Source organism: Myiozetetes cayanensis, unplaced genomic scaffold (genome assembly GCF_022539395.1).
Source record: "Myiozetetes cayanensis isolate MyiCay16 unplaced genomic scaffold, myiCay2020 scf5-8, whole genome shotgun sequence".
Classification (NCBI taxonomy): domain Eukaryota; kingdom Metazoa; phylum Chordata; class Aves; order Passeriformes; family Tyrannidae; genus Myiozetetes; species Myiozetetes cayanensis.
The window spans coordinates 87,594,593-87,608,039 of NW_026087742.1; the positions used below are offsets into that span (position 1 = coordinate 87,594,593).

The following is a 13,447-nucleotide window of genomic DNA, read 5'->3' on the forward strand; positions in this document are numbered from 1 at the left end:
AGTTTCTGATTTACAGTAAGGTTTTAGGTAAACAAAAAACCAAGGAAAAAATGGAAAGAAAGAAAACAGGAAAATTAGGGCAACAGCATTTTGGGGCATCTACCAAACGAAGCAAGAAAAGATAAGACACTCAAAAATGCCTCAAGTTCCTAGGGAGAAATGAAACACAGATTATTGTAATAAAGAACTCTGAGGTTATGTCCTGGAATCATAGCAGTAATAAGCCACCGATTATGTCAATATATAAAATTAAACCAATTCAGTTTTATATATATGTATTTTTTTTTCTCCATAGTGCTGCCACTGGAATATTTCAACAAATATCTGAACACTGGCAGGCACTGGAAAAGGTAAAGAAGAAAATGAAAATAAAAAATGCAAAACACCATCTATGACTCACCTGGAGCAGCAACAGTGTTTGTACAGATGTGTTCAAGAAGATAACTAAACTGTTTTTGACCAAACCCTCCCTTAACCCAAGAGTTACATATAGTTGACTTCGTACTTTCATCAAGTATTATTAAGAAGAGCATATGGAACCTTATCAGTGAAAAATACGTTTTTCCTATGTTTCAAATGAAACACAAACACTGGTGAGTAAATAGCACAAGAGTGCTACAACTACCAGTATAGCTCTGAGAGTAACCTCTCATTAGTCAAGCCATGCAAACAATGACTAAAATACAAACAAAAATTTTTCTCTTGTCACTGAAATGTCACTTATGCCTGAGATGAGAGAGGATGCATTATTCAATATCCATGAACTACTGCTACTTGCTCCAGCACAACTTTACACTCATTCAAAAGAATTAGGAGGGAAATTTATTCTTAAAATGAAGGTTGAAAAATTGCACAGGAAATATTAAGAAATATTTTATGACAAAACTGAGCAGTAGAAGTTATTACTGAACAGAAAACACCAGTTCAAAGTTCAGTAACACTCACATTCAGCCTCAGTTTCAGTCTGAATCGGCTTGTATTATTATAAAATTGTCCACTTTAGGTCTTCTAATACACAAAGTTAGCATATACCCAATTCTGTTACCTGGGAAAGACCAGGAATCGGCAGGGGTTGGATGACTATCCCAAAGTGCCTGATCATGGTGTGCAGCAAGTTTTGTAGACAAAGTATGCTTCAAAAAAACCACATAAGCGAACATCTTGTTAACTGAGCTACTGTCACAGCAGACAAATGGCAATTGACCACAGCATAAGAAATTAAGGCCAACAAGCATATTGCAAATTCTCCTTCTGATTAAATAACAAATATTCACCTTTGAATAAATAATAAGAATTACTTTCTGTATTTTAACAGTCTCTCAATCTAAAGACTGTTTCAAATATGAGCTACAAGCAGGATTCGTGCATTTCATGATACTCTTTTTCCCCCTCAAAGGGTTAAAAATCCATTTTAAAAAAAAAATCACAGCCAGTACAATATATCAGCATAGCAACATTGGTCCCTCTTACAAGTTCTAGTGGTACCAGTTAGAATAACATTTATCTAGAGTTAACATCCCTGCAGCAGAAATACTTGCCTCCACATGAACACAATGTGCCCTCTTAAAAGATCATGTAACCACTGTACAAGCCTGGCACGTGAAGATACATCTGTGCAATCCAAAGTTGTGCCTACTGATTTTTTAACTTCACATTTCCATGACTACAGTATTTTTGTTTGTTTGCATTCATTATCAGAATAGCTACTAAAGCTAGTCCAACAGCTAGACTTGGAGGGCCACAAGGACTGAACTCCTGCGCAATTCCGGAAAGGAGTGGGGCAACTATACGTCCCACTGATGTCACAGACTGTCCAACACCTAGAAGTGTGCCACTGGCCTCATTCCCACCAATGGTCAATTCAAGATCAATGATACAAGTACGACCTATAGTAGTTGAAAAGGCTAAGAATGTGGAAGACAAAATGACCATCCATATGTTCAGTGCCGATGCGTACAGGAGAATCAGCGTGCAGGTGAAAGTGCTGGAGTGCAACAGAATTCTGTAAGTGTTGTGCTGATAGAGCCTTGTTATTGGTCCGAGCAAACAACCAGCCAGGACTCCAAGTGCACTGCTGTAGCTTGTTAAATATCCAGAGAACAAGGGTTTCACTCCAAATCTCTCCTCCAAGGCCAGAGTGAAATTGCTATAGTACAGCAGTATAGCCACAGACATCAGAAACCGCACTAAAAATATATCCCACAAGTTAGAGCATGCAATCTCCTTAATCTTCTTCAACACTGTTGCAACTTGGATCCATGGAGACTGGAAAACATTATTGTTTGTCACAGTTCTATTAGCTGCTGATTTCAAGTGCAGGTCATGATTTGCTTTTGCTGAGAAACTATTTGTTCCCTTGTCTTGATGTTCCCGGTTGGCAGTGTTTTCTTCGTTCCAGGGTAACATCCAGACAAGACCTATGTAAATCAAGAAATCAGACCTATGTAAATCAAGAAATCATTTTATTTCATTTGATTGCATCAACTTTACATGAAAGACATTAGACTGTAACAATTCAAAAAAAGACTTCAACAATAATTTCACTTAAAAAATTGCAATCATTAAGGCTAGTATTATTCACAGTATCAGTTCAATTTTTAATACAGTGAAAGCAACAAAGGAAACCAATGAGATGCCACACTCATAGCATACGAACAAATCTAAAGACTAAAGCTAAAATTCTGAGTTCCAGTCTTGCTCTTTAGGCACATCAAAAGTTCCTATTTGCGTCTGAATGTAAAAGGGATCTATGCAAAACAAAGAAGCACTTAGACGTTAACTGTTTCAAAATTCCCAAAATTCTTTCCACTTAGGTTCAAATTCAAAGAGTAGTATCGGTATACAGAACATTTATGCCACAGATGATAATAATAATAATAATGGCCAGTCTTCACGAGTGAAGATCCGGGGAAGGTCTTTCCACCTTCCAGCCTGCGCATTGGATTTTTTAGGTGAGACACAGTGTGCGCGGAACTGAGCCCACCCTTTAATCCTAAGGTTCATCTACCAGGGCCAAGCGAGCTTGGACGGTGGCAGCGAGGTCCTTAGGACGTAGATGGGTTGCCTTTTAAGGGCTAACGAGCTCCACCTGCCTGGGAGTGGCCCTGACTGGGAATCAAACTACGAATTCAAGGTATTACAGATGGCATAAAACCACAAAAGTACTGAATGAAAGGACCCAAGATGCAAAATGCAACATATAACTTACCACCATTCAGAAGGAAGATAGAGGCACAGATGAAGGACGTTTGATAAAAGCCACCTTCCAACTCTGCAAGGTAGCCACCAACCACAGGCCCCAGAATGAAGCCCACACTAGAGGCTGCATTGAAGCGTCCCATTACCAAAGGGCGGTCTCTCTCCGAAACCAGGTCAGAAAGCAGGGCTTTAGAGATAGACAGTGTGTGTTTGAAAATACCTGCAACACGATATAAACAAAATAACAAGCATGTATTGTTCAAAAGATTAAAGATGACAGAAGCTATCTGAAATACCAGTGGTCAAAATCTGTAAGATTTATAGTTTTAAGATCCCATTAATCACAAATTCTTCAATGCTAGAGCCATGCAGCACACTGGGCCATCATCATAATCCTGGCAAGGATTTGGACATAGGAATCAAAATTATTCAGGCATCCGTGTCAAAGAGTACTCCTGCAGCCCTAATAAAAGAAGAACTAAGTCATGTGTTGAAGCACTCTAGGAATAAAATAGCTGCTAAAACAGGAACCTTGATGGAGTAGAAATGTCTTGTCTGTTTATGGACATAACTCTGTACCAACTTGGCTGAATATGAAGAGTGCCAAGATTGTAACACACCAAGTTCATACAGGAAACTGGTGGGTGGCAAAGGAGAGCACAGGTTAGGCATACTGCAAGAATATTAATAATGCAATCCTTTATGTGGCTTTCCTCTGACCACGGCAATGCTGTCACAGTCACTGTGATGTTAGGATTAAAAACTACTACACCTACTACTCATCTAATCAAATTTCAACCAAGCAATTCATTAGCAAATTGTCTTTAAATTTAGAAACAATATTAGGAGTTCCTAAATCAAAACTACGGGCCATAAAAGTGCCCTTTAGTGCGACGGTTGAAGGTGGATAGGGAGGGGGACCCCAGGCAAGAGGCTTTTCCCTTTTACCTCTAGTCCTGGAGGGGAGCGTGCCTCCCCCCTCCCTCCCACCATGAGGTCTTCATGGCCTCTGCAGAGACCACAGGACAGCAGCAGCAGGGAGAGAGGCAGACAGACTTTATTGTTCTGGGTAGCGACTTAAAATAGTTCTTGGGGGGATTACAAAGTGACCATTGGGAGTTCAGGAGGTCTTACTACCCAGCCAATTACAATAGGGGGTTAACCACCAATAGATAAGCTTTCAGTTATCTCTCAGACATTGCAAAGGTAGAGGTAAGACTGAGGAACCTTGGGAAGAAGAAGGGTGAGTTTACACAAGTTACAAAAGCCATTTTGGAAGCATGTTCACTTAACATTAAAAACCTCTGAGTTCTCTTATACCTAAAAACCTTACTGCAACACCTTAGTAATAGCGATGCTTATTGTATCAGGATATATTCAGTAGGTGTTCAGCTATTTTAAGAACTCTGATACAAACGCTGGCACAAACTTCACTTCTGCACTGCAAACATACATGCTTTTGTACAACATAAATGTTTGGTTGAAGCAATGACCTCAAACTTCAGCCAAATTTTCTAGTATCATTTTGCGGTATATTTTCAGCATAAAAAACCCACAAGACACATATCATTCCATTCTCCATTGCAATTGCAGGCCGTGATTTCCAGCAGTCACCTGGTATGTTGTGTACCTGCTATGACTAATTTTACAATAGCCTCTTTCAAGATATTGCTGCACTTCTATTCTCGTAAATTTCAGCCATTCAAGATGGCATAAAAGTTGTGACACTTGCTGAGTATAGATCTATCCTGGTTTCATCTGGATAGAGTTAATTTTCTTCTTGGATGTAGAATGAGAATAATGTTGATAACACTATGCTGTTTTAGTTGTTGCTGAGCAGTGCTTACCTTAACTCAAGGACTCTTCTGCCTCTCACCCCATCCCACCAGTGCATATGCTGGGGTGTACAAGAAGGTGGGAGGGGACACAGCCAGGACAGCTGACCCCAGCTGGTCAAAGGGAGATTACATACCATATGGTGTTGTGCTCAGCATATAAATAAGGGGGAGAGCTGTGTGGCGGCCACTGCTCAGAAACTGCCTGGGTACTGGTCAGTGAGTGATGAGAAACTGCATTGTACATCACTTGCTTTGTACATTCTAATTCTTTTTTATTATTATTACTATTTCTTTCCTTTTCTGACCTATTAAACTGTCTTTAACTGTACCCATGAATTTTACTTTCTTAAATTCTGGTTGTCTCCCACATCCCGCTGTGGGAAGGGGAGTGAGTAAGTGGCTTTGTGGAGTTTAGCTGCCTGGTGAGTCACAACATTTCAAACTATTTTCAGGAAAAAGTCATGAGAATTCTTGATTTGTAGAGATTTTTCTATTACTAAGGTTCAGATGGTGCTGCTGGGTGATGATGTAGCCATCCATATATGATTTTTTTCCTGTAGTAACTCTCAAGCTAAGACTACAGGGAATTTAAATTGCAAGATGCCAAGTGTTTACTCACCTACAGGGACTCTAGAAATGGCAAACAGCAACACTGTGGTGGATGTTCCAAGAAGGAAGTAACCCAGTGCACTGAGAAGAATACAAGCAAGCAAGGAATACTGTCTTCCTACTATATCACTCCAGCAGCCCTTTTACAAAGCAAGAAAGAAAGATTAGTTTTTTATAACACTAAGCTATGTACAATGAACAATCAGTAGTTCTAAGTTAAACGGAGAAAAGAGATCAAAGGACTGTCAATGAAAGTTTAATAAGTTTATTGCACAACATTCCTAAGTGCTCAAAATCTGGAAGACCCCAGCAGAGTTCTGCCCTGTTGGCAGTGCACCTGTCGAAACTATGATTACATTTAATGTTATGTATAGAGCGTTTTAAAAAACAATTTCTCCCTTTTAAAAATAATGGCCAGTCTTCGCGAGCGAAGATCCGGGGAAGGTCTTTCCACCTTCCAGCCTGCACATTGGATTTTTTAGGTGAGACACAGTGTGCGCGGAACTGAGCCCACCCTTTAATCCTAAGGTTCATCTGCCGGGGCCAAGCGAGCTTGGACGGCGGCAGCGAGGTCCTTAGGACGTAGGTGGGTTGCCTTTAAGGGCTAACGAGCCCCACCTGCCCGGGAGTGGCCCTGACCGGGAATCGAACCCGGGTCTCCGCGGTGATAGCACCGCGCCTTTACCACTAGACCACCAGGGGCTCCCCCTTTTAAAAATAGTCCTGCAATAAACACCACAAAATATTAGCAGTAGGGGCCTTCTGAAAACCTTATCATGACCAACCACAAATATTTGTTTGCATCGATGGCTGATGTGTACTAGACACTTTTTGAACATCCTAAAATGATCTTAGCTATGAGGAGTTTGTCATCTGAGCGTGTAGGTAAGAAGTAGTTACACAAAGGGAAAACACAAAACTTGCATTTAGAATGCTTAAAAATCAGCATGATTTCAAAAAGGAAGTTGTTTTTTAAGAAAGTAGACAATGGTCTTGCAGTTCCAAGAAAATGCCACAAGGTTGGCAAATTATCCCAGATGGCCTGCGTAACAAACGCTGAAAGTTTTTTTTCATGAGATGTTCAAAATCTGCTCCCTTGAAAACTAGAAAACTAGTACCAGGGTAATATTAGGATGTAAAAACCAACAGCTAAGAGAAAACAAAACCAAACAAAGAGCAAAGATACAATGCATTAATTTAGACCATATGCTGAATTACAAGGCACTGCTCACTACGCAGTGAAAGCAAAATAGATAACAGGCTTATGAAGGGCTGACTCACTAGACTGGTTTTTGGACAGGCTACTGCAGTGAAGGCAACTGCTTTACCAGCACCAATGCTGAAGATAACCATGTGTGACTGAGATGTGCTCAGTAACATATCTGAGCCTAAAACTGTACTCTAACTTTTGTCTAAAAACTGTATTCTGTTTGGGTCTGAGAAATCTGGCAATTCGCTATAAATGAAACAAACATTTTTCATGTAAACTAAAAACTTGTTCCTATAATCAAAAATGCTTATAAGAGCACTTTATGCATTTTCAAAATGTCAATAAACACCATTATTAGCCTCATCCTTTTTCCCCCTACAATCCATAGAAATACCAACATGCTCTGGAATGCAGCATTGGAACTCACCACAAATGTGCTGGAAAACAGTTGCATAACACCATAGAGAGATCCTAAACCAAATAAAATACCAGTGTTAAAAATTATTATTTTTTTTTCATGAAAACTACACAATATTTTAAATGATAAAAAATGAGAGAAATTCTGGGAACAATTTACTGGAAGAATGGGAAGAAGGAGCATGACAAACCAAAAGTGGAGTTTAGCACATAATCAAGGAAATAGTTTCAGGAAGGACAAAGAAGTGCTGAAAACTTGTAAAACTATGTGAGGTAGAATGATGTTGCCTTGAATGGTGTAATAAACAAAACAGATACAGGCATTTATAGTTGCTTTCTCAAAATTAGGAAAGAATTTCTCAGAATAAGGAAGGACTAATTATTTTCCACTTGGCACTTCAACCAACTACAAGGCACCACAGATACCTTGAACATACTACAGACCCTACTTTTTCATTTTGGAGACTAGGTATTTATCAGCTGTTAGAGACATAAAAGAATGAACAAAGAGAAGCAGAGAAAAATATCTGCCAGACTGTCTTATTTATAAGAATATAGCTTGAACCCCAGTTTTTTTTAAAGCTAAAAATCAAAGCAAACTGCTGAAATGAAGACATATTTCTAATTAATTGTTGCTTAAAATAATACTGTCAAGTCAGTGTAGAACCAGAATTATTTCATGAAAAGTGCTAAAATAGAAAAGCAATATAGTAAAAAACTGAATAAGAGCCCATGTCAACCACACATAGCTATAAAGAATATCATACTTGTACCACTCCAAATCATAAACAGTACCATAAAACGTACTTTAAAGAACTTTAAACCCACAGAACTTATCACTTAATATTTAAAGATAAAATTCCCAATCTTCAGAATTTACTTGTAAACACTCCTTAAAGTGAATAAATATTTTGCTAAGACAGCTACAAGGATTTGAATCAAACTGGGAGCAATCATGGCCTTTGGAAAGCTTTGGAGAACCAGCTACAGAAGTACTGCTTGCAGAGTCTGTAAATAACACTAAAACTAGAAGCAACACCTCTGGCTCCCTAAATTGCTGAGCTGTGAATTCTTGGATGCAGGAAAAGCATCTGTACAAATATTACTGCAAGCCTTCCTTGGTCTTTCCAAAGCGTACTCTTTCCCAAGCATGTGCTTTTGGCTACTGTCAGTATGCAAGCTTGGACAGGTCTATGGGTCTAACACAGTATTTCAGCCCTTACAGTTTTACTACTTTAATTGTGCTATTAGCAAGGAAGAATTATGTTACAATGTCCAACTTGCAGTAAGTTGGACTTACTGCATAATCCAGGCCTTATCTCAATTCTTTGGTAAATCATTCAAGTACTACAACTCACCTATTATTCCAGCCACTGTATGACTTGCTCCTAGAGATTTGATATGAAGATTCATTAAAGGAACAACCATGCTCACCCCAAATAAATCCTGAAAAGAAGGTAAGCAAAGTTTTAATAACTTATACAAAGATGATGGAAACCTGGATAATAATAGTCAACATTTAAAAAAAAAAGAAGGAAATTTCCTCCATATCAACACAAGGTTAAAAGAAAATTAATTTTTCATGTCCAATGTGGTATGTTGTAACCTCTATAGTGCATCAAGTATGTACAAAACACATAAACTGAAAGATAAACATGGTCTCACACAGGAGTTAAACTTATAAAAACTCCAGTCTTCTCCCTCCCTCCAGATACAATCCTTCTCAAAATACACCCTTAAACATTAAATATTTCTTCAATATATATAAAACTTTACCCTTTTAACAAGAGAAGTACTTGGTACCAGTATTTTAAATTCAAAGTTGTCCATGATTTCAATTACCTAAAAATACTTTTTACTTGTGAAAGCATATTTAAACTTCAGTATTTCAACTCAACTGCAACAGGGAATAAGCTATGATCTAAACTTACCTACACTTTTGTGTATAGCTTAAATGTAGTGAAAAGACAGAAGCATGAAAAAAAATAAAAAAAGAAAAGCATACGTGAAAAACATTTTGTAAGAGAAGGGAATCTGGCACAGCATCTAGTGTCCCTTGGAGAAGATCTAGATTATTCCAAAGCCTAACGGTAACAATGTGTATCACTAAATTCTCCCAGTCCATCATCAATTTATCTTTTGATGCTTGAAATTGAGACTGACAAGGTTAGAATCATCATTAAATACATCAGCATTAACAAACAGAATACATGACTTCCAAACACCTGCAATAACACAATCTTAGGTGTCATTTGCAAACCCGAAGAGAGGTTCAATGACCTCATCCAGGTTATCAACGCAGACATTAAAAACAAGTCTCAGAATATACCCTGGCAGTACTGAACTTGTCATAAGTGCGCAGGTAAGATCCATAAGCAAGACCCATTAACCACCATCCTCTCATGAGTAGTTACTTCTCATTTCATGTATAATTTCTTATGTTGAATGACAGATACCCTGTATTTGCCTGGCTTCAGGAAGTTTGCATTACAAGCAACAGCTCCATATTATATCACCACACCTCTAAAAGGACACTTTGTTGATACCTGTTGATACCTGACACCAGCTCGGTGTCAGCAAGATATTACAGGGCTGGAAAACCAGAGTGTGTAAAAGTTAGTTAAGAAGCAAATCTTGTTCTAACACACACCTTTTCCTGGACTATTTGCTCCAGGACACAAACCAACTAGGTTGTTTCTACTGCCCAACCTAAGGGTGAGTAAGATAGTATCTCGACGTTTCACAGTGCAAATTCGAACTCAATTTGTATTCAATTTCCAAGTAATCCCTTTTAATTTCAAATGGCACTTTTCCTGGAGCTAGTGAATCAATACAGAATATACCCCATCTTTAAAGTCTATATTCTCACAGGGACGGACTTTTTTTTTCCCCTAGAAAACTCCATGTTTTTAGTTTGTGGTTTGTTTATATTATTATTTTTACTTTATTTTATAAGTTTACATCAATCACGGGGACAGTTCCCCTAGCACAAGGCAAGGCTCACCTTTAAGGGCGCTGCGCTATTCCATGGCACCCACAGGATAAAAATACGACCCGTGCATCAAACTTCAGGGCTGTTCGCCCGCCTAAAACAGCACAGCCGCTACACACCACTATCGCTACAAACATCCCAACTCCCCAAGGAGCAGCTGCAGCGACGTACCCCGGAACTCCAGCAGCCTTCATCTGGAGCGGAGAGGATTCCCCTCCCCGGCCGCCCGCCCGCCCCCGGCCCCGCGGGGAGGCCCCGCGGCCCTCCCGCCGCCTCCCCGCTCACCAGGAATCCCACCACGTAGAGGCAGCGCACGAAGCGCCCGGACGGCGCCGGGCCCTCCGCGGCTCCCCGGCCTCCTCCATCCTCCTCCTCCTCCTCCTCCATGCGGCCGCGCCGGGCGTGCGCAGTGCCGGCGGCGCGGCGGGAAAGCGGGGGCGGCGGGGCACGGTCCGGTGTTTTTGTTTGCGGTAATCACCGCGTTCGCTGAGTTTCCTTCTTTTCAGGCGAGGACGAGGAAGAGTAAAAACGTCCCCGCCCCCACCCCGCAAGACTTTGCCCTTCCTGCCTCTTGCGTGTTTGTGCAGGGGAGTTTTGCAACCCGTCAGCTCAGGGCCTGAGGCCCCAGGGAAGGCAGGAAGAGCGAAATGGAGCCGACAGGCGGAATGTGCCTAGGATCGCGGTGCTGGATCCCCTGCGCCGTTCTCGAGGTCGCTGCAGAATGATGACTTCTGAGCCTGTGCTCCTCCGAGCTTGCCTGCTTCACGGGGAATATCCATGGGAAAAGTGGCCGTGTCCCAGCGCCACTGCTGGTGCTTGGCCCTCTCACGGGCTCAGCCCGGTGCCTGCACCCAGTGTTTCTGGCAGCCAAGTGTTTTCCTGCCTGGTTATGTGGCTAGTGGTAGTGGTACTGCCCAGGGAAGAAAGACATCCCTCTTTCTGCTTAGCACGCACACCACTGTGCTGTATCTTCATTAAAAGTCAGGGATAGCTGGAATTGTTGATGGCTGTTATGTTATAATGCATTTCCATCCAGAGGAGTAAACCACCATTCTTAAATTTCTCAGATGCACAGGTGGAAGCATTTGTCACATGCAACATACATTTATGTCGGAGGCAGAAGTGTTCTTTTATATAGTTGCTTGGCCAGGGATCAGTGAAAGGGCTGCAGTTTTAAATACTTAAAAAAAGAATGCACACGGGAGCAGGAGGTGCTGTATCTTGTGTTTAATTATAAGTAAGAAGAAACTTTTTAAAATTTTGATGACTTTTAAAAGCTTCCACCAGTTTGTAAAGTTTGAGAGTGATTATTCCATAACTGACAATAGCATAACTTCTTCGTGTTTTCAGAAGAAATAAATATCACAGGGCTGAGGATCTTTGACAGATTTAGGTCACAAAAAAGGAGGGGGAAATGTGGTTTTCCTTATGGTTCTGAAGAATTAAGCTGAAAAAACCCCAAACCTGTAAAGCAAGACATATTTCTAGATATGCAGCTTATTTGTAAGATACCAAGGCAAAGCTTTAGACTAGTATATGCATAGGGACAAAGATGTTATCACTCAGTTGTTTAATGTCCTAGTGACTATGATGTTTTATAACTGGGTTAACCAATACATCCTATTAATTTATCTCTCTGAGGCCACTTTGAAGAAAAAATCCTCTCAGTGAGGTTTTTAAAATTCTGGATATAACATTAATGGATCTCACAGTTGCATACAATTCCTCTGAAATGGGCAAAATGGTGACAGGATACTGAAATATTAGAGCATCATGGGAATTGCCACTACATTGTCTGCTCAATATTGTGCTAATTTTACCCTTACTCATTTTAACTCTGATAGAAGAAATGGAAAATGCTTGGAAATTTATCAGAAGAAGCTATTAAAGAGGTGAATGATTAAAAGATGTTGCAAAGATTTAGGTAATTTTCCTGGGGTCTAAGGCACATTGACTTTTGTGCAAACACTGAGCCCAAGTGAAATTTTTGAGCTTTTATGTAAATGTTAGTCTCTGCCATAAGTCTGAGAAACCAGAGTTAGCTATTTTGCATTCTTCTCAGATTCTGAAGATCAGAATGATCAAATATAATGGGGACAAAATATTGCAGGCAGGAATATTGAATTCTGACCATGAAAACCCTTAGTTTGTATGTTATTTCAAGCTATCTCTATGCAGAATGCCTTTTAAAGCAGAGAATAACCAAACTTTATGATGTTCCAATAACATTGTCAGTGCAAACTGTTCACAGAGAAAATATTTTTAGATATCTCTTCCTTTAACAGATCTCTCACTGATCTTGTCCTGTCAAACTTGGTCACGTTGTTAAAAGAATTTTGCGTATTACTGCTTACTTTTGCATAATTTGTAAGAAAAAGGCATTAATATATTGTAATGTGGCAAGTATCTCTGTTACCTGTGAACTGAAGGCAGATGAGCCCAGCTGCTTCAAAGTTTCCACTTACGTTCTGTCATTGCAATTACAGAATTCAAGATAAAGGCTCCCAAAATAAAGACATCTTAAGATAAAGGTCCTTAAATAAAGTGGTTTCTTGACTGATAATGGAGTTGACTAGCAATTAAAGGAATGAAATACAATGAAGACCATTTATAAGAGTCTTAAAGAAAATAGAACCAGTCTGGTGTCTTTAGGGGCAGATTGACTTAGTTGGTTGATTAAAACGATACTATCAACATAGCACACTTCCATTACTTTAAGGTATTTGACTTATTACTGAATGATTCTTAAAGACAGTAAGGCCGTACATACTCAGAAATGTCAAACAGCATGTGTTCAGAATTGTCCAGTATGTCTCCAGACTGTTTGTGAATGAATAACCTTCCCTGAAGAAGGGGTATGCCTAGATGATCCTCTTATTTCTATCCCTTTTTCTATGACCTGGTAGAAGCAATAGAATTAAAATGACCAGTCCAAGGAAAGTATGCAGACACTACAGTCACTGCACACAGCCTGAGTACTCAGCTTTCAAAGTATGCAAGTATCCTAAGTGTAAAAGCACAGCTAGAAACAAAGCATGATGCACGCTGAGGAGGTACACCTCTCTGTTGTGACAGTCAGTGATTATGAGAGGAACTTGGTAGTCACAGTACATAGCCAGCCAATAAGTTTTTATTGCTATTCCGTGGCCCAAGAAGCATGTTCCCATCTTTTGATAAACAGAA

The 13,447-nt window shown here is 39.9% G+C and overlaps 1 protein-coding gene across 2 annotated transcripts; it reads right to left on the bottom strand.

Moving 5' to 3' along the window:
* Window positions 1–258: 258 nt before the first annotated feature.
* Window positions 259–10,764, bottom strand: MFSD9 (major facilitator superfamily domain containing 9). 2 transcript variants are annotated; one of them, XM_050331676.1, is made up of 6 exons: window positions 10,550–10,764; window positions 8,631–8,718; window positions 7,283–7,326; window positions 5,656–5,785; window positions 3,209–3,418; window positions 259–2,417 (listed from the first exon to the last, which is right to left on the bottom strand). In XM_050331676.1, exons 1-6 carry the CDS (start codon window positions 10,649–10,651, stop codon window positions 1,633–1,635), a joined length of 1,359 nt encoding a protein of 452 aa, XP_050187633.1. In that variant the 5' UTR covers window positions 10,652–10,764; the 3' UTR covers window positions 259–1,632. The 2 variants fall into 2 exon arrangements, with proteins under 2 accessions (XP_050187633.1, XP_050187634.1); XM_050331677.1 differs by lacking the exon at window positions 10,550–10,764 and adding an exon at window positions 9,204–9,221.
* Between the last annotated feature and the right edge of the window lie 2,683 nt (window positions 10,765–13,447).

Bases quoted from the DNA above. Each gene is read 5' to 3' on its own strand.
- MFSD9 (XM_050331676.1), bottom strand. From the start codon at position 10,651: ATGGAGGAGGAGGAGGAGGAGGATGGAGGAGGCCGGGGAGCCGCGGAG. The intron at 5,786-7,282 runs GTGAGTTCCAAT...GCTTTGTAAAAG, and splicing joins TGTTTTCCAGCACATTTGTG to GGCTGCTGGAGTGATATAGT. The intron at 2,418-3,208 runs GTAAGTTATATG...TGATTTACATAG, and splicing joins TATCTTCCTTCTGAATGGTG to GTCTTGTCTGGATGTTACCC.